General features: G+C 39.2%; 1 protein-coding gene across 1 annotated transcript; it reads right to left on the minus strand.

Annotated features, from left to right (window-relative positions):
- Window positions 1-1,505: 1,505 nt before the first annotated feature.
- Window positions 1,506-11,705, minus strand: LOC112116951 (hyaluronidase-1-like). Its single transcript, XM_024214725.2, has 3 exons — window positions 10,785-11,705; window positions 3,182-3,271; window positions 1,506-1,934 (listed from the first exon to the last, which is right to left on the minus strand). Exons 1-3 carry the CDS (start codon window positions 11,703-11,705, stop codon window positions 1,506-1,508), a joined length of 1,440 nt encoding a protein of 479 aa, XP_024070493.2.
- Window positions 11,706-25,992: the final 14,287 nt, after the last annotated feature.

Here is a 25,992-nt window from a genome sequence, read left to right on the forward strand (position 1 = left end):
AACCTACTGTATATAAGGTAGTATTTTTGGAAAAATATATGCATTCCTGTGAGAAAATGGGCCAGTGCCTTATTTTAAATTAATGTTTTAAAATATAGTTTCAATTGAAAAATAGGACTAGTTTGATGGGCCATTTCTTGGATACTATATTCACCAGTAATTATTCAGTAGGTCTTTCCACTAGCCCTGCTTAAAAGAGGATCAGGCTACAAAGTGCTGACCGTACCACCTAGATCAGGGTCCTCAACATGGGAGGCAGGGCAGAGCTTGTGGGAGGTGGGATGCTCCATTTTTTCCCTCCTGCCTGAAAGAGGGGATGGTGTGTTCCCAGAGGGTTTCTGTGGTGGCTGCTCCCCATTTCGTGCTCTTGATGAATCCCACTAATCCACTAACTCAGTCTGGTGATGGGCAGGGCAAGTGGAGCATCAGTCACAGGAGTGCTCTACCAGCTATACGTGGATTGAGCAGGGTGGAAAGTAGGGAATTCAGTGCCCAAGAGGCAGTGAGGAGCACACAACCCTCCCTGGCTGGAAGGAAGGAGAGAATGGAGCATCCCACCTCCCAGCAGTCAGGAGGAGGAAAGAGTGGGACTGTCTCCTTCCAAGTTGCAGGAGGGAGGAAGGAAAGGAGCATGTGGAGCCCACCCTTGCCAGGAATCCTATAAAGTGCCAGTGCCAGCACCTCTCTCAAAGACTGAGAACGCCAGACCTGAATGGATTTTAGAGGTAATTTTTTTAATGACTAACAAAGGTTGAACTGGGTTATCAGAAATTGCAGACAGGCCCAGTCTTTAGTCAAACAGCAGCTTGTGAATCAACAGGACAAAACTATCACGGAAAGTGTTGATACTCACTGAATTAACATGTGAGCCGAAATATAACTGAGTATATCTGTTCATATTCCAAATATTTAATGTGTGTGTTTATGGAGAATTCCCTGTGCCTTTCAAATCTTTATGTAGAAGCTGCTATACAAGCAGTGACATACACAAGCTGAAACCAGTTTGAGTCCTGATGCTACATTATTGTATGCCCAAAACTCCATTTGACTTTCATGGTGTTTAAACACAAGACGAGTGCAGACTAGACCCCAGTCAATGGGAAGATCCTCAGAATTAAAGTGTTCTAAATCATCCAGCCTTTGAAATAAATGGTCTTTACATCCTTTTTTTTTTTTCTGCTTGTCTAGGGACAAATCCTGAAATCTTTACCCAGCTTTATTCAGTTCTCACTCGAGCAAAACTCCCAGTGGATCAGTAGAGTTTTGACTGATTAAGGAATGAGATAGAACAGTACGAGTGGGGCCAGTAAGAGGGAGATGCATTCGAAATCTCCTTAACACTCTGTGTAAAAATGCTGCCTTGACCAGTAGGATTAGTACTTAAATGGAGAAGAATGAAGATAATGCAACAGTCTGCAACACCATTTCCCATCTGAATAGAAACTTGCTAAGCAAGAAGATCTGAAGTCTCAACTGCAACGTTTCTTGCTTCCTTGTAAGAAACATTAGTGTATAATGAGAAGCAGAAAAACCTGCATGGATCCAAATAAGAGAAAGTTGAGCATTTTATTTTTTGATCTATTAAACAGAGTGTGAGCCCATTGTTCAAGTAGACTTCGGTCAGGCAGTTCACAAAATATCCCAGTCCAGCCTTGGTAACACTGACATGTGAAGCTCTGCTTCATGGCCTTTATGTCTTCTGGTCTAGGTTTTCCAGTCACAAAGAATCTTGGGCCTTTTTCAGAATGGTGGACCCCAATCTCAAAACTATTGGGTGACAAGTGCAGATAAGCAGAAGAATCACCGATTTTACGGATGCATCTCCCATTTTTCTTACACAGAACTTTACTGCAGAGTTTGGCTGCTGAGGTCACATTAATGACATAATGTCCTAAGGGGCCATCTATGTATTTTTTCACAACTGAACAGCTCTCCTGTAGGAAAACAAGAGTGTGACATGTTAATCAGTAACCAGAGTTATGTCCAAGTTTCCATATTTTTGGTAGAATATTAACATGGAAGCACTGCTGGCTAAAGTGATATACTGAGATAAATCCTGAAGACCTTACTCATGTGATTAGCCCCTGGCTTAATCTGTATTCATGGGAAGGCCAGTAAGATATTGACCTTTATTATAATCTTGCTTTTCTGTTTTGGGTGCCTGGTAGCAACATATTGAATGTTTTATTAAAAATAAGGTTTTCTAGTGATTGTTGAAAAGGAACGATTTAAAATAAAAGGGGTTTAAAACATTTATTGACACATTGCTTTAGCACTAGGGATTTCTACACTGATCACCATAACCCTTTAACTTAGTAGCTACTAGACAATTTTCACTGGCTGGTGTGCAATGTGGAAAAATAGCTTTTGGATTCTTCAGCTCCACGTTAAGCCGCTGAATTTGTTTGGGAGTTCATACCACACCACTGCAGTCAATGGGAGTTTTGCCATTGACTTTGATAGTAGTAGGGTCAGACACTGAAAGAGGTTGCATCTTCCTGTATTGCTAATGTCCTATCAAAGGTCAACTTGCCTTCTCCACCTGCAGCCTTTCTAAGAGTGAGGCTAGGGAGCTGGCCTATTAGGTGCCTTGCAAAGATAGACAATGCAACCTTCTGTCACCTTTGGTAATTCCAGGAGAGGGGACTGTAAGACTTCTTTAGGTGAGTCCCAGGGCCTTGTGAGGAGGAGCAGGACTTTTCTTAGGTTGGGATTATATTCCACCAATGACTCTGTTATAAAATTTAGGACAAAGCTCAACATTTGGTCTGTGAAAAATGTTCCCCACCTCATCCTCTGCCAAATACATAGCCTTGTGTTTGGTACTGTACAGATTATGCAAGCAGAACACTGCTAAACAGAGTGTTTACATTTACATTTCAGTGTTTCAAACCGTATCTTATTATCTTGGTATTAGTGCTATCCGCTGCTATGGATGTCATCCATGTTTGGTCCCTGGATGTGGTTCCTAGGAAGCAATGGCTAATTTAAGTATGTTGTTAACAAGATGAAAGGACTCCCAAGCAGTCATCTTCAGCCAAAAGGCTGGTGACAATGATGGGTGAGGGAGAGCTTCATGGTAAGGATGTAAAATGGTAGAAATGAGGATGGATGGGGAGAGAGGCTCTTATCAAGGACATAGCACTTAACCCGTGAACGTTTGTAAATCCACCCCACCTACCTTTGAGCTGGCATACTGCATGCTTCCCCAAAGGACAACTCCTGCTGCCCCCAAAGCAGCACTCTCTCCAATAGTGTTCACCAGGTCAGTCTGAAAGAGGAAAGTGTCAAAACTGGACATTGGAAAAGCATCAGAACCCATAGCACCAAATACAGCAGAGGACACACTAACATTTAAGCACTACTTTTTTCCAGAGGCGATGTTGATTTATGCTGTAGAATCTTCATATTCAAAAAGGCCCATAATGAGCTCCCTACTTCTTGGGGCAGAGACTGTTTTTTATTCTATGCTTGTACAGCTTCTAGCACAATGGGGTCCTGGCCCTTGTCTGGGGCTTCTAGGTGCTATCACAATACAATTAATAGATAACGACAGTAGATCCAGGGACTCTCTGAAGGATTTTGAACATTGACTTACAGCAGAAACTGCAAAGGGGTGGGGTGGAAAGAGGGGAAGGAGTTAAAATAATTTTTAAAAAATGTTTTGCTTATTCACACAAATAAATGTACTTTCCTATCGATGTTTCAGTGTGTTGTAGTATATTCAGAATGATTCCTCCAGACAGACGGGAGGAGCAGAAAGGCAGTGACACTCTTGTGAACTGTAGTGCCGTGGACAATTCGTGTAGAATACTCTAGTACCTCTTTTGCAAGGGATTATAAATATGATGGTTTGTCATTTAGTCAGTCCATGGGTATTTGCAGTTCTAAGGCCTTGTCCATACACACAGGTTGTACCAATTTAACTATACTGGTATAGAGATTGGCAGACACAATTACACCAGTAATAACAGCGCATACACCAGGTAAAACTGTACAGGAAAGGAAATAAACAATATCAGTATAAGCACTTTTATACTTGATGATTGCCTGTTCTAGTCATTCCTTCTGAAGCACTTGATGTTGGAAGACAGGATACTGGCTAGATGGACCACTGATCTGGTCCACTATGGCCGTTCTTATGTATTGGCATAACTTAGTCCGTGCTTGGGTTGTACTGATGTAACTATTTTGGTAAAAAATCATGATGTAATTATACCAATACAAAACTGTGTTCAGACCAAGCCTCCTTAGTGTCACTTCAGCAATGTGTGTGAGCACTTCATAATACCAGAAAAAGAGAGGCTGGGGAGCCCTCCCAATGTAAAAAGATGCTATGGTGAAATGGCGCATTCAGTAAACTGCTACATTTAGCAGGGAAGGGAGGAAAATAAATAAACAGAACCCAGAGCAACTACCTTTCTTCCCCTTCCCCTAGATCCCTAGCAAGTGGCTTTCATTTGGGAATGTCAGCGATTTTCCTCCCATCCTCTGCAGCCTTTGCAAAGAGAAATACAAACATTATATAAAGAACCTGCAAATTTTATAAACTCGCTGGTGCTCGATAGTATATTGATAAAGTTTCCTTGTCTGCATCACTGTGAAATCATCCAAGGGCTCAGGAGATGATCATGTGATGGCAGTAGGTATGTTAGAACTACAGATAGATAAAACTGGATGACTCCATTATTATTATTCATTATTTTTTTTTAAAATCACACACAACTCTCTTAATGCACCGAGCAGTTTATAAGTAAGGACTTTCCTGTCCTGAAATGCTTCTTGTTCAAGAAAGTGAAGACACAAATCAGTGGATGAGGAAAAGGAGAGTGTGCTGAATTATTGAAGAAGTATATGAGGAGGATTCCTGGGACAAGTGAGTGGTGGAGGTGACTTTTAACTAAAGGTCAAATAAAATAATATTGGAAATCATGGAGATATTTTAAACAACAGGGTTTGCCTACTGGTCCGTCGTGTAGGTTTCACAGTACTATACCATGTTATTGGGCTCACCTGCAGTTCGTGGTGCTGCTGATCATCCAAGCAGTTCTTGAGAGCACTTTATTATCGCTAAAATCATATAGTTCAGTGCTTTCTCCAGAAGAAGAGAGTAAGGTATGCCACTGGTGTTGCTTTCATGTTGAAAATGGTGATATATTTTTTACTGGATTTAGTTTAGCAGTAAAAAAAAATGTTTGGCTCAAAAATCAAACTTTGAAAAGTTGAGTGACTTTGTGATATATCTAAAACTCTTGGTAATGAATGATCCCTAGCCCTTTTCTTCTGCAAAATCCTTCATAAAGATTATAAAAACACAAATCCTCGACCATGACTGTTTTAAATCAACCATATGGTGGTACAGTGAACTAGCATGACACACACTTCAGCTCCCATTAACAACTTGGTGATCTCTTCTCAGTCAGACAAAATAAGGGATCAATACATCAAACACATTTGAATGAACCAAAAACTGAACAGAGAGGGTTATTCACCTTGAGCAGTTACTGAGGTTCTTCAAGATGTGTCACTATGAGTGCTCCACTTTAGGTGTCAGTACGTCCCTGCACTGTCAATTGGAGATTTTCAGTAGCAGTGTCCGGCAGGGCTGCACTGACACCTAAAGTAGAGCACCCACAGGGATAGCACTCGAAGAAGAATAGAAAATACGGACTTTTAAGGAAGTATGGTCCGGTGGTGGGCTCACTGGCCTCAGTGTCAGGAGCTCCAGGGTTTAATTACCTACTCTACCACAGACTTCCAATGTGATGTTGGGCAAGTCACGTAGCCTCTCTGTGCTTCAGATAATAGCACTTCCTTTCCTCATAGGGTGCTGTGAGGCCAAATACATTAAAATAATGTGAGGTGCTCAGATCCTATGGTGACAGTGGCCACATAAGTACATAGATAAGTAGATGGGCTAGGTAGTTAGCTGCTCTTCTCCTTGCTTTCTCCATCTCCAGCCCTAGAGGAGCCATATGGAGGAAAGAGAGGGACTTACAATATTTTAAAAGCTCCATTTTATAATATGCTTGTTTATCTTCCCTCACCCCCAAGCTGCTCAACATCCCCTCTGTGACTCAATAGCTGTTTAGCATACCAATATTTCCCTACAATACCCCGGTTTCCTCCTCTCTCTGCCGATGCTCAAGATCCTGTTCCAAGTTTTGGATGCTGTTTCCAGCAACCAAAGACCCTCAAGATTCTGCTCCTGTGCTGGTGTTCTGGACTAGCCCCCTGGGGGAGAGTAGAATCCTCACTCCATATAAACAAAAAGGGAACTCCTCTCTCACCAGGGCTCCTTCCACAAGCTGATTAGCTGGGTGATTTCATTTTGTATTGAAAAATGGGAGGAGGAGCACTAAACTGTTCAAATTTATCAACATGAAAGGAAACTGGTGCTGCAATTGGAGCTGGTCGCATACAACAAAAAAATGTTTGTGTTCTTTACTTCAAATTCTGAATGGCTCTTTGTTTCAATCTAGTCATATCCCATCTTATTCTGTATGGGAGAATATTTGTGCAAAGGTGGCTTTGCTCATGGGGAATGGCCTTTGTACAAATACATACCGTGACATGAGGACACGGGTATTTCTACATGAACAAGAGTCGCTGTTATTCATTATTCATCATTTATTTGTCATTCTGCTTTATGAAAAGATTTGTTCTTCCAGTCAGGGAGCAGAAACAATGCCATGTAACTTCAATCACTGATCACACATTATTAATAGCAAGTAGTCTAGGGGGACAGTTTCTGAACACCCTAGAGCATCAATATAGAGAATCATTTGCATAAATTATGTGGTGAATACTTAGAGATAAGAGAGCCATTCATAGAAGTTAGGATCTGTTGGCAAATGATTTGTAAAGAGAAATGAGGCAAGGGGGACACAACTGCAGGGACATTCCTGGCCTCTGGATTTTAATTTTTCGTGGGGCTCTTATACCTGCAGCTCTTTCTGGTGGTTCCCACAACTGTTGCTTCAACTTAACTTCTTTCATAGTGGTGCTTGCTTTATCTTTAGCACCGTACATGTTAGGGCTTGTGCACAACATCTTACTGTGTCAGCAACCAAACAAAAGCTAAATTTCCATAGGGCTAGATTGTCCCACTCTTGCTCAGCCATGGTAGCGTATAAGGGGGAGTAAAGTCCTTATTACCCCCCTTGCTCACATTATGACTATAGCAGGGAGCTACTCCGCATTGTTAGCAAGTGGGGGTGGGGAATGTGAGTAGATTTGTTTCTGTTCCCCCTATATTTGCTGCCCAGAGTAGCTGATGTGGGTCATAGGAAGGTGTAAAGTGCTCCAGAAAAGAAGTGAAACTTTCCCCAGGGTGCTGGGAAGGAATCTCTGACTCTCTGAGCTACAGTTGGATGTCCTGTCTGCTACTGGAGCAGTGCAGAGTGTGAGATTACGGTAGGTATCAGTGTCCAAGTATGTTTCACAAGAGCTGATATAAAATCATTTGAGGACATCAGGGCTATGAAACAATAGATTTAAAACATTAAAGCCATGAACATTGTTTTCCTGATCATTGGAGCTCTTTCCGGTGCTCTATCTATAAAAAGCCTGCCGGTTCCCAAGCTCCACTCATAGAGCTCATGCTGCCAAATATGTAGTCTGGAGAAGCTACAAGCCTGGTACCCATGATCAGTCTTTGAAGACATATATTTTGTTTTCACTACAAAATACATATTTGAACATTCCTCATGGGGGATTCCCCCTGCTGTGAATGGGCTGTGCACACAGGTTTTAGAAAAGATCTCTGAAATATCCAGGTCTGAAAAGAAGGTGATATGCAACTAAAATACAGCTCAGTGGATAAAAGGGTAACTTATGGGCAATATTATTTTAAGTTACTATTATTAAATGTGGAAGCTAGTTCAAGGTAAACAATTAACTTTGTACAGCCTCATATGTTCGAAAGCTTGCATAATATATAATTGTGCTAGATTTCATATGGTAGGATGTTTAGCTAGTGTTAATGGTATTTTTATTTTAATCCCCAGATCTATGTGTGTTTATGATGAACATACCTATTAGAGCCAACGCCTGCCGAAGAATTCACTAACTTTGTGTGCCTCTATTTTGAGTTCTCAGGTGAAGAGACCTTGGCTGAAATCCTAACTGCTGAAAAAAAACTCGGAGTCCTTGTGGCACCTTAGAGACTAACAATTTTATTTGGGCATAAGCTTTCGTGGGCTAGAACCCACTTCATCAGATGTATGAAGCAAAAGATACAGGAGCAGGTATAAATACAAGAAAGAATGTGGGTTGCTTTTCCAAGTGTTAAGTCAGTCTAGTGAGATAAATCAATTAACAGCAGGATACCAAGGGAGGAGAAATAACTTTTGAAGTGGTAAGACAGTGGCCCATTACAGACAGTTGACAGGTCAGTCCTTGCTTACAGACAGCCCCTCAACCTGGAGCAAATACTCACCAGCAACTACACACCACACAACAAAAACACCAACCCAGGAACCAAACCCTGCAACAAACCCCGGTGCCAACTCTGTCCACATATTTATTCAAGGGACACCATCATAGGACCTAATCACATCAGCCACACCATCCGGGACTCATTCACCTCACATCTACCAATGTGATATATGCCATCATGTGCCAGCAATGCCCCTCTGCCAGGTACATTGGCCAACCCGGACAGTCTCTATGCAAAAGAATAAATGTACACAAATCTGACATCAGGAATCATAACATTCAAAAACCAGTAGGAGAACACTTCAACCTCTCTGGTCACTCAATAACAGACCTCAAAGTGGCAATTCTTCAACAAAAAAACTTCAAAAACAGACTCCAACATGAAGCTGCAGAACTGGAATTAATTTGCAAACTAGATACCATCAGATTAGGCCTGAATAAAGGGTGGGAGTGGTTGGGTCATTACAAAACCTAACTCTAATTTCCCCAATACTAATTTCTCCCTACTGTTACTCACACCTTCTTGTCAACTGTCTGTAATGGGCCACTCTCTTACTTCTTCAAAAGTTATTTCTCCTCCCTTGGTATCCTGCTGTTAATTGATTTATCTCGTTAGACTGACTTAACACTTGGTAAAGCAACCCCCATCCTTTCATATATTTATACCTGCTCCTGTATCTTTTACTTCATACATCTGATGAAGTGGGTTCTAGCCCACAAAAGCTTATGCCCAAATAAATTTGTTAGTCTCTAAGGTGCCACAAGGATTCCTCATTTTTTTTTTTTATACAGACTAACATGGCTACCACTGAAACCGAACTCTGCTGAAGTCAATAGCAAAACTCCCATTGGCTTCAGCAGGGCCAGGATTTCACCCCTTGGTGCCTGATTGTCAGAAGTGCTGAGGACAGGCAGTTCCCATGGAAGAGAATCCTCAGCATCTCTGAAACTCTGATGTCTCACAGAGAAGTCTCCAGCTGAGAATTAACAAGCTGAGGCACATAAAGTTAGTGAAAGCTTCTGAAAAGGTGGCTGTATACCTTGTGTTTCCTCACTAAGCAGCCAGAGAGACTGACTGGGTCTGCACAGCTCCAGCAGGAATCCCCCACTCATAGCTCCAGACTGGACCAGTCAGAAGGGAGCACTCTGGAACTTGTAGGACTGAATATGCACACACACCCATGGCAAGTGAGAGTAGATGGACACAGCCCTGATATTGAGCCCACATCACTACAAGCCACCAACCACAATGTCATTTTTGTATGGGGAACACCACAGCTCTCCATGACCCAAGAGTGGACTGGGAGGGAGGAAGGGGAGGGGCATCAATATCCAAAGAGGGCTATTAATCCTGTCAGGAGGTAGCTCCCTGCCCTCCAACTGGGTCCGCACCTTAGGTATGGATCAAACCAAATCCTTCCATGCCCAGGGTAGGACAGCCTATAGCAAAAGGCTATTTAGGAAGCCACTGAGGAATTACATGCTCTGAGCAGTTGCATAGACAGGATCCAAAACAAGGTTTATGATTACCACAGTTATCAGAAATCTTAATGTCTGTGTGTATATCTCAACCACCTATTTTGTAACCTGCATATATTTATTATATTTTTAAAAATATTTCCTTCAATTATCATTGGCTCAAGAGGCATCACATGACACAGAAATTGTATTTCTGTAATACTGTAGATTTAAAAAGCCAAAAAACAGATACTCAGTTACTGTGCATAATCAAACATACTGTACTTTCAGAAAACAATATGGCCAGGAGAACACACTCATCCTTCCTCTAGGAAGCCTCTAGGAAGCCTGCTGTCACATTCTGCCTCTGTGCAAGTTTTCTCATGCAGGAGCTTGGAATGCCAAGCTAAACTTGGGCTTACCTAGTTGATACGTCTAGTTCATTTCTGTACCAAGTGAGCTTCCATTTTGGGAAGAAAACAAATAAACTCAACCCTGAGCTTCCTTTCTCATGAGCGTTTATCTTCCCTTAATATTAATGGATTTCAAACTTCACTGAGATTTGTCAACTCCATTTCTCAAACTGAAGAATTAATATGAAATATTTAATTACTTAAGGAAACAATTGCTTTGTACTTTCTTCTAAATTACTCTCATAAAAAGAATACAACATTATTCTACAGTAATAGACCAAACCACAGCAGGATCACTATTGAAAGCTGTAGTGTTTTGTACCATGACTGTAGTGTCTTTCTTTACCAGGATAGTTCTATATATGAAACACAAATGCATCTATAACTGTTATTATGCAAGGAGAAACTCCTAGGAAGTGCTTTTTCCAAGAGATTGTATGGCTAATCTTTAGATTTCTATATATGTCTGCTTACCTCTGTCAAAACATGTAAAGTATAGGCATAAAATGGTCTGGAGTAAACAAAAACAGGCAAAACATAGTCTTTTCTAGCAACTGAGGCAATACGTATTGCTTCCTTAACCCGATAATGAACGAACTTCAGAGCATTTGGACTTGACTTCAATATATAATCCAGATAGATGGATGGATAAAGAGCGGTACTTTCTTTCCACAGCCAAAGCAGGAGATCATTGCGGGAAGATTCAATGTCTGGGCATCTACCTGTGTATACTTTTGGATGTTCTTTGTAATCGTAATTGTAGCAGTCTGGGTAAAGATAATAACCCCATAGACCATTCGGTCTCATGTGCTCAGCCAGAAGGATAGTGTTGTTCATAAAACTCTTGCCAGCATTTTCAAATTCTTCCTTAGCAACTTTCCTAATTTTGTCCTCTGACCACTGAGGATGGTGTCTCCTAACCAGTTCGAGAGACTTATTTCTATAAATGGTTTTATTACCCCAGTTCCTGTCCCACTGGGGCCTCCAGTTTTCCCAGTCAATGACTGCAAGTCCTTGGAATTTCTTCATGGGTATGGAATGGTCAATGTCAGACTTAGCTTTGTTAAGGTGTTTTATCAGACTCTCATTCTGTGGCACCCCTCCATTGACAGGAACCCCATTGTCTAAGTAATAGGGGTAATGCCCCAAATGAGTGTGATAAAAGATTGTCACATTGGATCCACTCAAAGTTTCATTGGTGTTTGATGCAATGTCAAAAACTCTGAGATCTAGGTCCACCTTGTACCGCAGTCTGCACTGTTCCGTAGGTGCATTCCAAACAACAATGAAAGGTTTGTGGAGTAGCAGTGGGGCCTTTGCCTGCTTGAGCAGTTGGCCATCAACCATAATAAGCAGCATTGTAATTTCTATCCATTTAATCCACAGATTACACATGGTATGCTGTTTTCGCTGGGGCTAATGCGATGGTTTCCCTGAGAACAAAAACAGGAAGAGATGTTTTTTTTAAAAACCAATATTCACAGCAAGGACAGATATTGTGTCAAAGAAATGGCTTTTGGGTTTCTTTTTTAACTTTGTACTCACAACAGATACGGACAAAGACAAAACTATAATCAGGACAAAAATAAGTCAGCGTTTAAATGCCTTCAAGGATGAGGTGCGTACCCGGGGAAACTATTCTACAGATTGGTAGATCTCACTGTTAGGTCAGGAAGCACTTTCCAATACTTAGCCTTTTCTTGATTTCCATTCTGCCAAGACACTTTCCTGTCTTCATTCAAACCCATCTGAAAGACTCACTTCTTCCATGAAGACACAAGAATTGACTTAATAATATAATAATATTAGAATATTTTTAAAACAAAAGCATCCTACTTATTCTGTGTTTCAGTTTCCCTGCATATCCTGTGTACTCACCATCTGTTTTACTTAGGATGTAACATTTTGGGATCTAAAACTGTCTTTTGGGGACATCTAGGGGTCATCACAATTTAAATAGTGCAATATATATATAGTGCAATAATAATAATAATAATTATTATTATTATTAAAGCTTCTTAGTGCTGGAACGACCTGAATTATGTGCCAATTTAGTACTGAGCATATTGTGAGTAGTTTTTTCACCACTTTCCCTGACTTTTTTGCTCCTTTCTGCCTTTTCGCATTGGAAAGAAGTTAAAAAGTGAGTGTTTTTTCACAGCAAAATGGAACTTCTCCAAAAAATGTATTCTGTTTTTTATTGACAAATGAAATATGTCACACAAAACTAAAGTGGTTTTGTTTCAAAAGTTTTCACAGAATATTTGTATCTTTGTGCAGCTAGCTGTAGCCAGATTCACCCTGTTTTTCCTATAGCTCTGCTCCTTTCTGACACTCTGGTTCTATGATTTTTTCTTCTTATATTACCCACAGACTTATAGCTCCACATCAATTTAATAGGAGAAGGTAATTTAAACAAACGCCATGATAGAAGTGTCTTTCTCACTTAGATTAACCAAGAGAACTCAGATATGTGGTAATATATACCACGTGTCTAAGAAAAGAATAAGGCCCATGTTTATTACTATCTACTGTGGTACAAAATTGTCATTTTTCTAAAGGAATAGGTGGAAGAATTATAATCACTCAGCAGGTCAGAAGGATGACATTATTAATGGCTTTTGAAAGTGTGAAGGCTAGTTGTTATACTGGATTTAACTTAGATATCAGTATGGTAAAGAGAATTAATTATATTAAACTCAACAAAGCATCCATGGAAGTGTCAAGTACCTATGAAAAAGTGGAACTGATTTTTGTTTAAAATGTTAGTGGAAGTGAATGAGTATTGTGAGACCAGATCTGCCATCAGGCTGCAAGTGCACCCTCCCCAATTACCCACGGCAGGTACAAAGAAGTAGAAGGATATCCAGTTTGAACATTATTTGAAGAAGTGTTGCCGCTTGCAAGTGATATATCTGGGACTGGGATCCCCCTAGTCTTTTGTGCCTCCCTTCCATTTTCATCCTCTATCCTCTAGTATTGTGTCTCTCTCCCTCTTCACCAGTCCCCTCTCCTAGACTTTTGCTTTTCCTCCTGATTCCACTCCCTTGGCCTACAGTCTCTGATATAGCAACCATTTTCCTCCCCAGCCCCTGTTTCTCTCTTTTCCTGCCCCCTCTCCAACTCTTTTCCTTTCCTTAGCCAATTGCTACAGTAAGGAGAATGGGAAAGACAAGTGACAGAATTAGTACTAAGTTATCAACCTGTTGACAGGTTTGAGGAGGATAACAAGGAGGACTCCTAAGATGAGAGCCAAACTTCCTACCCTCCCCTACAGATGGCACCAGCCAAAGTGTTGGAACACACACATAAAAATAAATGGAACGTACCTTTCATTACACTCTGAAATATTTTGTCAGCTGCCTTCTCTACCTCCCCTTGGTCCTGCAACTTTCCTGCCTCCTTCTCCCTCTCTTTACCTGAAATTATCTGGTTGTTTGTACAGTGCCTAGACCATGGGGACTTGATCCCTTATGGGGATCCTGAGGCACTATCACAACATAAATAAAAATGTTTATTATTCAAGTCCCATTATAACTGTATTTTCTCCTTGCTTATAGCTAGAAAAAAAGTTTAATTTGCATAGAAACCTTCAGGAAAGCAAGGAATTCTTTCTCCAGAAGGCTCTCATCTGTTCTCAGTCAACATATGTTGAATACCTTTAATAGGTTTACTCATGTATAGTGTGGTCGCAGGCATTGTTCATTAAAACCTCTCACCATTAGACACTGAAGGTTAATACTTTGTTGATGAACAGAGAGAATTCCTAAAACTCTTTGTATTGCGAACAAGAAGCAATCTAGATCTATTGACTTAAAATTGGTTTTTGCAAATTGTGATTTTATTGCAGATGTTATTTTTCACTTCAGAACAATGTTTGAGGCCAAGTGGAGCAAGTCTTTACAAAAATAAATAAGGTTAATATTTGATGCTGAAATACTGAGGGAAAACACAATTACCTACTATTTCACAAATGCGCCACACAATCTCCTAAACATGAACAAAACGTCTTTTATTACTGGGGCCACTGCTGTTTATCCAGACTGTGAGTTTATTGGTCTCATGCATGAGCACTAATTGGACTGCCTCAATCCCAGCTCTATAATGAGCACAGGCACTAACAATTCCATTTTGCAGTTCATTTTCAATCTTGGTTCAAATTCGCCTGTTTTTCTCATTCGGTGACACATTGTCATAGTTCATTTAACTTTCAAAGGACGTGCCTATCTTTCTTTGTCCCTGGAGTGTTCTCAAAACAGAATCTGCTGTCAATGTTTCTGCTCTATATTCTAAAAACAAAAACAGCCCCTCATAAAAAACGAGTTAAGGGCCTGATCCAAAACACATTGAAGTCAATGAGAGTCTTTCTGTTGACCTCAAGTGGGCTTCAGATCAGGCACTCAAAGCACAAAATTAAGTGCAATTTGCTATTTATGTCTGCATATGTTGTTGAAGTTTAGGACGGTAAGGCTACTGGACTAATTAGAGTATATCCTTTAATCACTGATAATTTTGCTCCTCAGTGAATAAAAAAAAGTTGATACATTTCTGCGAGTTTCCATCACTATTTATGTAAATAAAAATGTGCAGAATACAGTTTTCTCAAGCAAATTCTGTTAATTTAAAATAAACTTTTATGTCCATTGTGCCTAAATATTTTCCATCAAAGTATGCAACTTGCAATGGGTTGATATCAGCTGAATTTGGGGGGGGAGGTTATTCTGAAATTGAGAGGGGGGAGTTATTCTCTTTTACTTTAAAAGAAACACCTTTATGCCTAATCAAGACAATGTAGACCTCCCCCCGCCCCGAAAAAAAATGATTGAGGTGCACTTTAAGCACTAATAAAACAATACCCTCCTAAATTGTGATTACATCTAACTTGACTTCTTCCATGCATGCAGTGTTGTTGTAGCCATATTGGTCCCAGAATATTAGAGATACCAGGAGGTAATATCTTTTATTGGACCAACTTCTGTTAGTGAGAGAGACAAGCTTTCAGGCTTACTCAGAGACCTGAAGAAAAGCTCTGTTGGAAGCTTGTCTCTCTCACCAACAGAAATTAATCCAATAAAAGATCTCATTCACCGGGTCTCTTTGATCTCTTCCAGACAACTAACTGCTACTTGGTCTCTTTTGTTGATTATTTGAGCTATTTGGACTCCAACACTCCTCATGACAGTTGATATTTCTGTGTCTAATTTATAATATAATAGCCCTCTAATGTAATCTCCCATCTTATATTCCACCATCTGTATATTGACTTCTTGAGAAACTATAATCTATACATTTAATATTAATACATTTCTATTTTTCTATTTTACAATCCTTGTTTCTAATTGTCCTTGAATCTCAAATGTTTCCATCTCTACTGGATAAATGAGTCACATTTATGGACATATTCTCTATTAAAAAGTTATTCTAAAGAACTGGAATAATTTTTTCACCAACACAGATTGATCATGTGTGGCATTTTGTGTCAAAGAATCACAAAAATAAAGACTTTTTCTTCATTCAAAGAAGCTTACTAAAACTTGAGAACTACCCACCATGTATTTTAGTTAATATTCAGTGTTCTAAAGGTAACATTATGATGTGATTTTTATCTCATTATTATTTTTGTCCCTGTAACCTAAGGACCCTTCTTTCTAAATAAGGGATATCCAATCCTTTCTTTCTACTTACTGTGAGGTATAGGTACTGTTTCTTCAAATCAGTAAGCAGGAGCCAGGCAGGAGAGGGCTGGCAAGGTTCGAAGCAGAAGCTTTGCAATGAAGCAGAGAGAATAGCTTTAGGCTACTTAAAGGTCATATTATGTTATGGACATATTAGCTAACACATACTAACTAACGTTACAAAACTCTGGGATAGACAAGGCAGTGTGTGTTTTAATACATATTGAGCTGGTTGAGTTAAAATCAAGGGGAACTTAGGCTTTAAAACAAGCTTAACAACATGTTAAAGTAATCACTACCTTGTCTACACTGGACTTAGAACATGTTAGTTAGCACGTGTTAGCTAACACATCTTTAAGACCTAGCCTAGACAAAGCCTTAGGCATGACCTACCCACAATGTTTGTACTGGTATAACTATTTAAGTCAGAGATGAGAATTTTTACCAAAATAGTTACACTGGTACAACCCCTCGTACTGTGTGTGCAGTTATACCAATATAAAGATATAACTCATGGAGGTGGTTTTTTTAGAGCGCTGGGAGAGCTCTCTCCCAGAGCTGTGCCGCAACCACACAAACCACGTTAAAGCGCGGCCGCAGCTGCACTTTAACGTTGCCAGTGTAGACTAGCCCTTATACTTGGATAGCTTATTACCTACACTGATATAGGTACATTTATACCTCTATAATTTCATCTACAGTGTTGTACCACTCTAAGTATACCAGTATAGTTAAAAGAGTACAACTTTTGTGTGTAGACAAGGCCTTAGAAGGAACACTGTTTTCCTTATTTCCAATAGAGTTCCCTGCTCTGTGTTAGAAGAAAGTGACTCTTTCTGTGATTCTTTGCCAGTGTCACATAAAGTCCACCAGTGACAGTGTATTATGTGCTTTATTGTTATTTATATTGTGTTTGTTGAAACTAAGATATTGAAGTATTGCCAGCTCCTATATTTCATCAGACAACCATGAGAGTTTAAAAATCATGAGATTTTTAAAATAACATATTTGGATTTTTTTTTTTTATTCTTCTGGCATTTGAGCCTGTATGTTTCATGTTTTCAAACTTTTTTCACCCACAACAATGACGGCTAGAAATTTACTCTTTTTTTTTTTTTTTAAATGAAAGCTGAGATTCTCATGTAATCACAGGACTGTTGGAGCTAAGGCTTTGAAAAATATTGTGAGACTCATGATAAAATCTCATGAGATTGAAAAAGTAAATATCAAAAAAAAAGAGCATGCATGTTTTACTGCTGCCTTGTGATGGTAGCTCCCTTCATGCTCCAAGCTATACTATAATTCACTTTATAAATCCAATTTTGATCCCTGGAACGAACTTTCTCACACATACCCCCATCCCACCTGAAATTTTGTATGTGCACTTTGATACCTTATATCTTACTTTTCACATACACTATTCTGTTCCCATCCACTATCCAGATGTCATCTGGAAATCCCATGTACCCCATTTACCCTTCCAGTACTGATCAGAGACCCTAAACTCCAAATGTAGGCAAGAGATTAACCTGCATTGTGCGCTCCCTTCACATGTGGGCAACAGGCTCACCTCTCAGTGCAGTGTAAATCTTTGCAAAACTGGCAATAGTTCCCCAGCTGTACCTGATAAAAGGGTGTGCGTGGGTCACATCATTGAAGACCCATGCTGTTGTAATCTATGATTGCAAAATGAAAATATAGTTGGGGACGAGAGCACAAAGATGAGGATGGTACAGGAATCTTAACCTTGAATTACATAAGAATGGCCATACTGGGTCAAAACCAGTGGTCCATCTAGCTCAGCATCCTGTCTTCCAACAGTGGCCAATGCCAGGTAGTCAGAGGGAATGAACAGAACAGACAATCACTGAGTGATCCATCCCCTGTTGTCCACTCCCAGCTTCTGGCAGTCAGAAGCTAGGGACACCCAGAATATGGAGTTGCATCTCTGTCCATATTAGCTAATAGTTATTGATGGACCTAACCTCCATGAATTTATCTAGTTCTTTTTTTAACCTGGGTATAGTTTTAGCCTTCACAACATCCCCTAGCAATGAGTTCCAAAGGTTGACTGTGCGTTGTGTGAAGAAGTTCTTCCTTTTGTTTGTTTCAGACCTACTTCCTATTAATGTTTGAGCATTAATGAGTTTTTAAAATTACAATCCTCTATTCACATTTTTAGAAGAGAGATATGACAACCTTAACAAATCTTTTGCCTCTGCAATTATGCATGTTTTACATAACTATTTAACTGTTGCAATATAAAAAAATTAGTTCACATAAGAGTGGCTGCAATTAGGTGATATTTATGCTACCACCAAGTCACAGCACCTTATTAAAGGAGTCCAAACTCACCAATATACCACTTGGCCCATACATTCTACTGGTCTTTCAGGAACAATGGACTAATCCTGGTCTTCTCTGCCCTATTAAATGAAAGTAGTCCCACTGATTTCAGTGGGACTACTCAAATGGGTACATTGAGTGGGATATGGCCCAATGTATTTTTAAACTGTCTCATTTCACAGTTGTTAGTAAGGTGAGATGTAATATGCTCTATGTTTGCCTGTTCCCTTTTCAGTTGACCTTCCTATTTTTCAAACTGAAATTTCACAAAAAGAAAGGGAAAGAGGAAGAGTATAAATTATGGAAGGACACTTACTGTATCTACTGGGCACCCTGGTCAACTGTTGGAATGTTCTTCATATTGTTCACTTCTACTTTCCCTGTTGAATTCTGAGAGTTAGCTCGCGCCACCTCTGGAAAACATTACAGATTTGCAGAGACCAGGTGTCTAAATACATAGCTTTTTATATTTCAGGTTCTCTGTTAATATGAAAAAATATGTTGGAAGAAATTATACACATAACAGGGCATTCAGAAGTTGTGCTGTTATTTGATACATCCAATAACAAAGAATTCCAGATCATGTTTTGTCACACTCTGATTTTGCCACGTGTAACAAGAAGTCATCGTTACTGAAATGACATTGTCAAGTATGCATGTATTTATTTAAAACCCCTTTTTCAGTATTGATGATTTCCTTTTAGAACCTATTTTAGAACATATAGAACAGATTTTCCTTGCAGTTTTCTCATGTTACATTTGGAAAGCACTAATTGTCTGTCTGTGTTTCTTACAAAGCACATATCAAAAACAGATACAACTCTCAATACACACAAGGATGGGCCCAGCATAAGAACATGAAGAGAAGAGAAGAGAAAATGTGCTCTTCCTTGTTTGTATAGAGACAATGAGTAAAATCCTGTCTCCACTGAAGCCAATGCCAGATTTTCTCATTGACTTGAATGGAGCCACGATTTATAGCTATACTGTTAATATAAATCTGGGGATACTACTAGTTCATGTAAATGTTTACCTTGTCTAACTGCTAGTTCTCTAGCAGCCAAATAATAAACATACTATATATTTTTTTAGCAAGAGTTAGTGTAATTGTTTAAGGGTACACTATTTTGGAGGGTTGGATGTCTCAGGTGATAGCATACAGAACTTTTCACCTGTGGAACACTGGTTCAAATCTGGCCAAGGGAAGTAATGGTTGAAATCTATATGTTGGACTATGTGAAACGAGCTCCTGGTCTCAGTATAGTTCCTAGTGGCAGATGTCCACACTAGAAAATTGCCACCACAACATGCAATAATTTAGCTCCTTTTCGTAGTCTCAGCAGAAAGGCTGAAGGTTGAAAGGGCATTAAGAATTTACCCTTGTGTCCTTTAGATGTGGTTCTACACTGAAAAGCCAGTATGTAAAAATGGCAATTTCTTACTCAATTGATCTGCTTCTTGTTTATATGTAGAGTCATATCTGCATTCTGCACACTTCAGTGACCACAAATATATTTTACAACTTTTCACTCCTGTTGGCCCTACAGAGCCAAAAATATAGTGGAGAGAGAGACTTGGATTCTGTTTCTTCTTGTCTATCATCAACCAATTGTGAACTAATGACAGTCAAGTATGCTTGTGCACTGAAGACAGAATAGTTTTACTACATTTTTCTCCTGTAGCTGAAGGCATCATTTGGCCTGCAATACCTTTGTTACTGAGGATGAGAAGGAAAGAAAAACACCTGGACTTTTGGATCCTGGTAGTGTGGGGGAGAGAGGGTGTATGACTAGCACTTTAAACAAATGGTTTTTACTTATAAACTGAAAATATTTGGTGTCAAAATTAGTTAGGGACAATAAATATGGACCCTCAAATTCTATTTTTACAGAGGGACTTTTCAGAATGAACTATACTTTAAAAGTGGCCTGTAAATAACTAAAATGTGAGTTTGTGCCATTTCTTTATATATATATATATTCTGCTTTTTAAAAATAACTTTGGAAATATGTCAGATTTTGCCTTTCCTAGTTTAACTGCAGGACCTGGGAAAGGGGAGAGAGGAGAAGAGTGTATCAGAAGATGTGTTTTATGAGTTCTCACAAGGGACAGAGGTATAAAAGAAATCATTATTTCACAAATGCTCCAGTTACTATTGGCTTCCAGGCTAGACAAGATCTCTTATTTTTAACAAGCAGAAAAAAAATAAAAACCAAACCTTCCAGGGTTTGTTTATAAACCACTAAGAAGCAAAAAAGAACATATGACCAATTTTTTTCTTTTGCACATCAGCTTTAAATTTGCACTCTTTGAGTCAGTGCTGAGACATAATGGCAAGGTATGGAGTAGCATGTTTTCCAACTTGTACAGCCATTTACAACAGTGCAAACCTTGGGCAGAATGGCTGTAGAATGCTGCCATTCTCATTTGGTAGCTCTTTACACAAGTGCAAGAGCCTATACAAGCTGTGAGACAGTGGGGAATTAGGCCCAGCATGTCTTTTCTGTGGCCAAATAGTTTTCAGCACTGTCGCTCCTTTCATGAGCAGTGAATTCATTTTAAAAGCAAATGAAAGATACCAAAAGACATCCTTTGTCAGATTATACAGTATTATACTAAGTCACTTTTGAGACTAAAGGTCTGCTTGAGCATTTCCTGTTTAGTTTTAGCCTTGCTGTAATGTGTGGTTCATGATACTGTTTAAATTAACAGGAAATGCTGTAAATGAGCATGGGAATTAGAGATCAAAGAACCAGCATTTGGGGTATACTCTTGTAAGGTTATGCTGCTTTCCACTAGACCCATACTTCTTCTCATGGCATCACAGACTTCACTGAAATCTGACTCTTTGAACAAAATAGTTTTTAATGCTATACAAGATCTATATTCTATGGTATGTAAGCTAGTCTCTAGCAGTCAAATTCTACCACCCTTACTCAAATTGACTAGTACCTTATTCCAAGTAGTCCTGTTCATTTCAGTAGGGTTACCCATGGAGTAAGGTACTAGTCAGCGGGAATAAGGGGAATAGAATCTAGTCCTAGCTTTTTCATACAACTAGTTTAAAATAAATACAAATCATCATTTAAAGTATGGCCAAATGAATGTAACATATGACCAAACACAAGAAACTCATATCTTTATTCTACAGCTGCAGTGTTATGTATGTGAAATCACTGTGATTTTAGAAAAAAGAACAGGAGTACTTGTGGCACCTTAGAGACTAACAAATTTATTAGAGCATAAGCTTTCGTTGGCTACAACCCACTATACTTGCAGTACCTGGAACAATTGGTTGGTTAGCAATGGAAGAATATCGATTTTTTTTTGTTATACTTCCTGTGGCATTTGTATCAAACCCTTGATGCTATTACATGCAGATATTTGTTTTTACTTCATTCGTTTTAATAAAATGAGAAATTCCATGAAAAGTCACAAGGTGTTATATTACTGACCAGGGACTTTAAGAATCCAGTCCCTCTGATGTACAGGTTATTTATATTGTGGACAGGTTCAGGCAGTAGAGTCAGTGCTTCAGGCTACAGGCATTGTTCTTCTGTCCTGAAGGTTCTCTTGTGGGGAGTTATGGAGAGCTCCATCTTGTCTCCCTTTTTGTTTAACATGTATATGGCACTAATAGTAGAGTTAGTGAGGAAGATCTGGGCTTTCAGTACACTTGAACCAGGTCTCAATCATGATTAGCTCAAAGAATGCAAGCCCCTGCTTGTCCTTGTCTACACTTGCAGCCAACTGGTATTGACCAGTGCAGCTTCACTGATTGCTGAATTTGGTCTATTCCTGAGAGGAGGCTGCATTAACATTTCACTGTAAACCCCTCATGAAGTGGTGGGATCAGCAGTGGGCAGAACTGTCCCTGGCAGTGCAGCTTCCTGGGAAGAGAGAGGGAAACAGGGCCCTGTGGCTGGTGCAGTTTCACAGACTTCAGTATGGATGGCTTTCGTCTCAAGTGGATCCTCTAGGCACTGTACAGATCTCAGGACTGTATTCCCTGCCCATTCAACTGGAAAGCAAGTACACACACACATGCACATGCCCACACAGACGTAATGATCTTGCGGCAATGGCAAAGGTAATTTAATAGAATTTTTCTTTCTCTTAGCTCCCTCTCATTGGCTTTCCATAGAATCTGGCTCAGAATTCTGATGATGATAATAATAATAGTTTGGGGCCGTGTCAGTCCCAGGATATGAGAGAGACAAGATAGGGTAGGTAATATATTTTGGTCCAATAAAAGATATTACTCACCCTATGTTGTGCCTCTAATAATAGTAATACTTTGCCCTTCAATAGTGCCTTTAATACAAGGATCTCAAAGTGCTTTACAACCTTTAAGTAATACTCAACACCTTGTAAGGTAGAGATATATTATTATCCCTGTTGGACATATTGTGAAACTGAGACACAAAAAGATTAAGTGATTTGCCCAAGGTCACACACAGATCAGTGACAGAGTCAAGAATGAAATGTAAATCTCCCGATTCCCAGTTCTCTGTTTTAGCCACATAAGCATCTTTCCCCCTTTAATCACCATGAATTATGGATGACAGTTTGAATAATAGGGCAAGAGAAATGACCTTGGATTACATCAGTCCTCTAACTGGCACAAAGGTATAGGTATATATATGCCATGTCCCATCTTTCCATTGCTTCTAGCTGACAAAATGAAAGTTTTTTGGGTGGAGGAGACTGAGAAAAAGCTAGAGTATCTCGTCACTTTGTTTTTTATCTAATACATGAATTAGAAATGAGCACTAACCTGAATTTTGACCCACAACTCCAACTGAGCCTGTATTGACATTAGAAAAAGTTTCATGTGCATTTGTTTTCAATTTCACCTGCCTCTATACATCTGACTCCGGACACAAACATATTGAAGGTTATTTTATTTTTCAGTGTATGTATTAAAAGTATAAATGAGATTACCTACAGACCAAAGCTTAACTTGATTTCATTTTGTGTCCAGAGAAGTATTTTGCAAAGAATAAAGGAAGGTGCCTCCGGCATAGTTATTTTGCCTCCCATGTGAAGTGATATTGATTGTCACAGTTGTTAGGGCCTTTTTTCCCTACTTAGTGAAATAAGTAAGGACTTAGACTTACATGCTAAACTAACTTCAGTGAATGCTGGGCCAAATTCTGCTCTCAGTGGTGTAAATTCAAAGAAACTCTAGTGAAATCATTTGAGAGGAGTAAATCTGGAAATACTCCATTGAGGCAAATGGAGTTATTCAGCTTTTACAATCCTGTAAATGAGAGTAAAATTTGGCCCATAGCGAGCTAATATTTCTTAACATCTTGGTCTACATTTAAAATAATTGCTCATGTTCACTTTAAAATGATAAAAAAATCTGTTTTGTATTCTATAAATGTTTCTTACCCTCTGGATACTAGGAAAAAAAATATTCATACTGAAAAATATTGCTGAACAGAGGATAGGCAATATCTAGGCAATATGAGAAATAATACATATAAAGTATCCAAGGTGAAGTTACGTTTTATATCTTATTTCCAGGACTGTATGTAGCTTGTCTGGCATGTCATAGCCTGCCTCAACAAATGAGTTACAAATATCCCTATGTCTGCAAAGGCATGATGCAATGTGTTAACACACAGCAATAGTAAGAAGATTTCAGAATATTGTCAATAGTCCAGTGAATTCTTTCCAGATGATTTTGGGGAAGATGTTCGTAAACAGGACACTGGTTTTAGGTCATTAAATGCTGTTTTACGGTAAGACTGATAAGAAGGGATTGGTGAAGTTATTTTCAAGTCAGCAAATGTCATGCTGTTTTGAAACCATACCCTCACCTCTGCTCTCATGATACTAACAAAGAGGCAAAATATATTTCTTAGTGAATCTTAAATATATGATCAACACCCAACTGTCTATTTTCTATGTCTCTGATGTTGAATACACAGCTCTGTGTTTTTAAATAATATATTGATTAATCCTGTTCTAAAACATATTTGAAGTCAAAGCAATGTTGTTGTTTCTCAGATGTGGATTTTATTTCTAACCAGATGTCTCTGAGGTGCCTGTTCCAGATCAATATTCTAAACCAAAGTATTTATTATGCATCAAAGTATAAAGCATCACACAGCTATTTGGCTGGATAATAAAGAGAAAATTAACCCAGAGGTGAGACGCTGTAAGAGAAAACATTGCAGAGATATTTTCCTAACTATTGAACTGTAAACAAAAGATAAAACATTGTCATTTATGGTTATTAACTGAGTCAACAATATTGGTACTCACCTCTATAAAGCCAGTGAGTAGAAGAAAACTTTGGCAGAGCAAGTTACAGTTGCTGCTGTGTTTGTATTAGAAGTTTGCTCCTCCTAATGGGTGTGCTTTTAACTATTGAGATACTGACAGGATCTGGAGGGAAGAGAGGATTTTACCTACAAGGCTTCATGTAATTGCAAAATAAATACATCCTCAAAACATTAGCCAAGGCTGCTCTTTTCTGATCACTATGGTCCTCAGTGCTTTTATCTTGTGTTTCCTATTGCAGTATACAAAATCAGAATGTGTTATAAAAGGGAACAGTACTGACCTGATCAATATTGAAGAAAAATTCATTTATGTTTTGATAGTTACCAGCGATACTCAATTGAATGGGTGAGCGACATTAGCAGTAGTGACATCATTGCTCCTACATATAATGGAGCTATGAGTAATAGTGGAAAGTGAAGCCACTTGGAAAACATAACAAGTAAAATAGTTTAGGAAATTGTTGGACTGCCTTTTTAAGAAAGTCGCTTGGGCATGTGATTGCTAGTTAGCTAGGATGCCTTCCCTCCTCTTTCTGAATTGGTTTATTCTGAATTGGCTAGAGCATAGCCGTCACAATTCAGGGACCCCATCTGTTGATCTCCCTAAGGATGACACCTGTTACAACAGTCATTGGAGTCAGCTTCTGTTGAACCCTGCCGTATGACAGGAGTATAACATTTTGTAATCCTGACCCATGTCATGTGACCAAGGCCAAGCAGTAATGACAGGTCTCTTACTAGCACTCCTATGTGGGCTTGTCTTCACTATGGAGCTAAATCTGTGCTGCTGCAATCAATGCAGCAGCATTGATTTACCGGGTCTAGTGAAGACACGCTCAATCGATGGGCGAGTGCTCTCCCATCGATTTCTGTACTCCACCTCAATGAGAGGCGGAAGCAATGTCAGTGGGAGAGCATCTCCCATTGACATAGCGTAGCGTGGACCCTGTGGTAAGTAGATCTAAGCTATGTCTATGCTACTAACATAACTCAAATTGCGTAGCTTAGATCAACCGGTAGCTGTAGTGTAGATCAGGGCTAAGTGTGTCACCCCTTCAGTACAATGAGAACAAAATTATCCAATGTTATAAAAACTTGAGAGTAATTCTAGTTAGATGGTTACTGGAAAAAACCAGGCACCTCCAAGCATAAAAATGTATTGGGATTTTATACAGGAAGTCGTTGCCTATGAAATAATTATATTCAAAGGCATTTGTGTGTCATACTACTGCAGACATTGACAATGCATGACATGTTTGCACTGCAGCAGCTAGTGGAAAAACTTAAAGAGAAAAGGAAATTATTCACATAGTGTCCATTGTTCTGGAAAAGACCTTTGACCAAGTTTCAAGGAAAGTCATCTTG

Source organism: Terrapene carolina, unplaced genomic scaffold (assembly GCF_002925995.2).
Source record: "Terrapene carolina triunguis isolate 2854851 unplaced genomic scaffold, T_m_triunguis-2.0 Scaffold68, whole genome shotgun sequence".
Taxonomy (NCBI): Eukaryota; Metazoa; Chordata; order Testudines; family Emydidae; genus Terrapene; species Terrapene triunguis.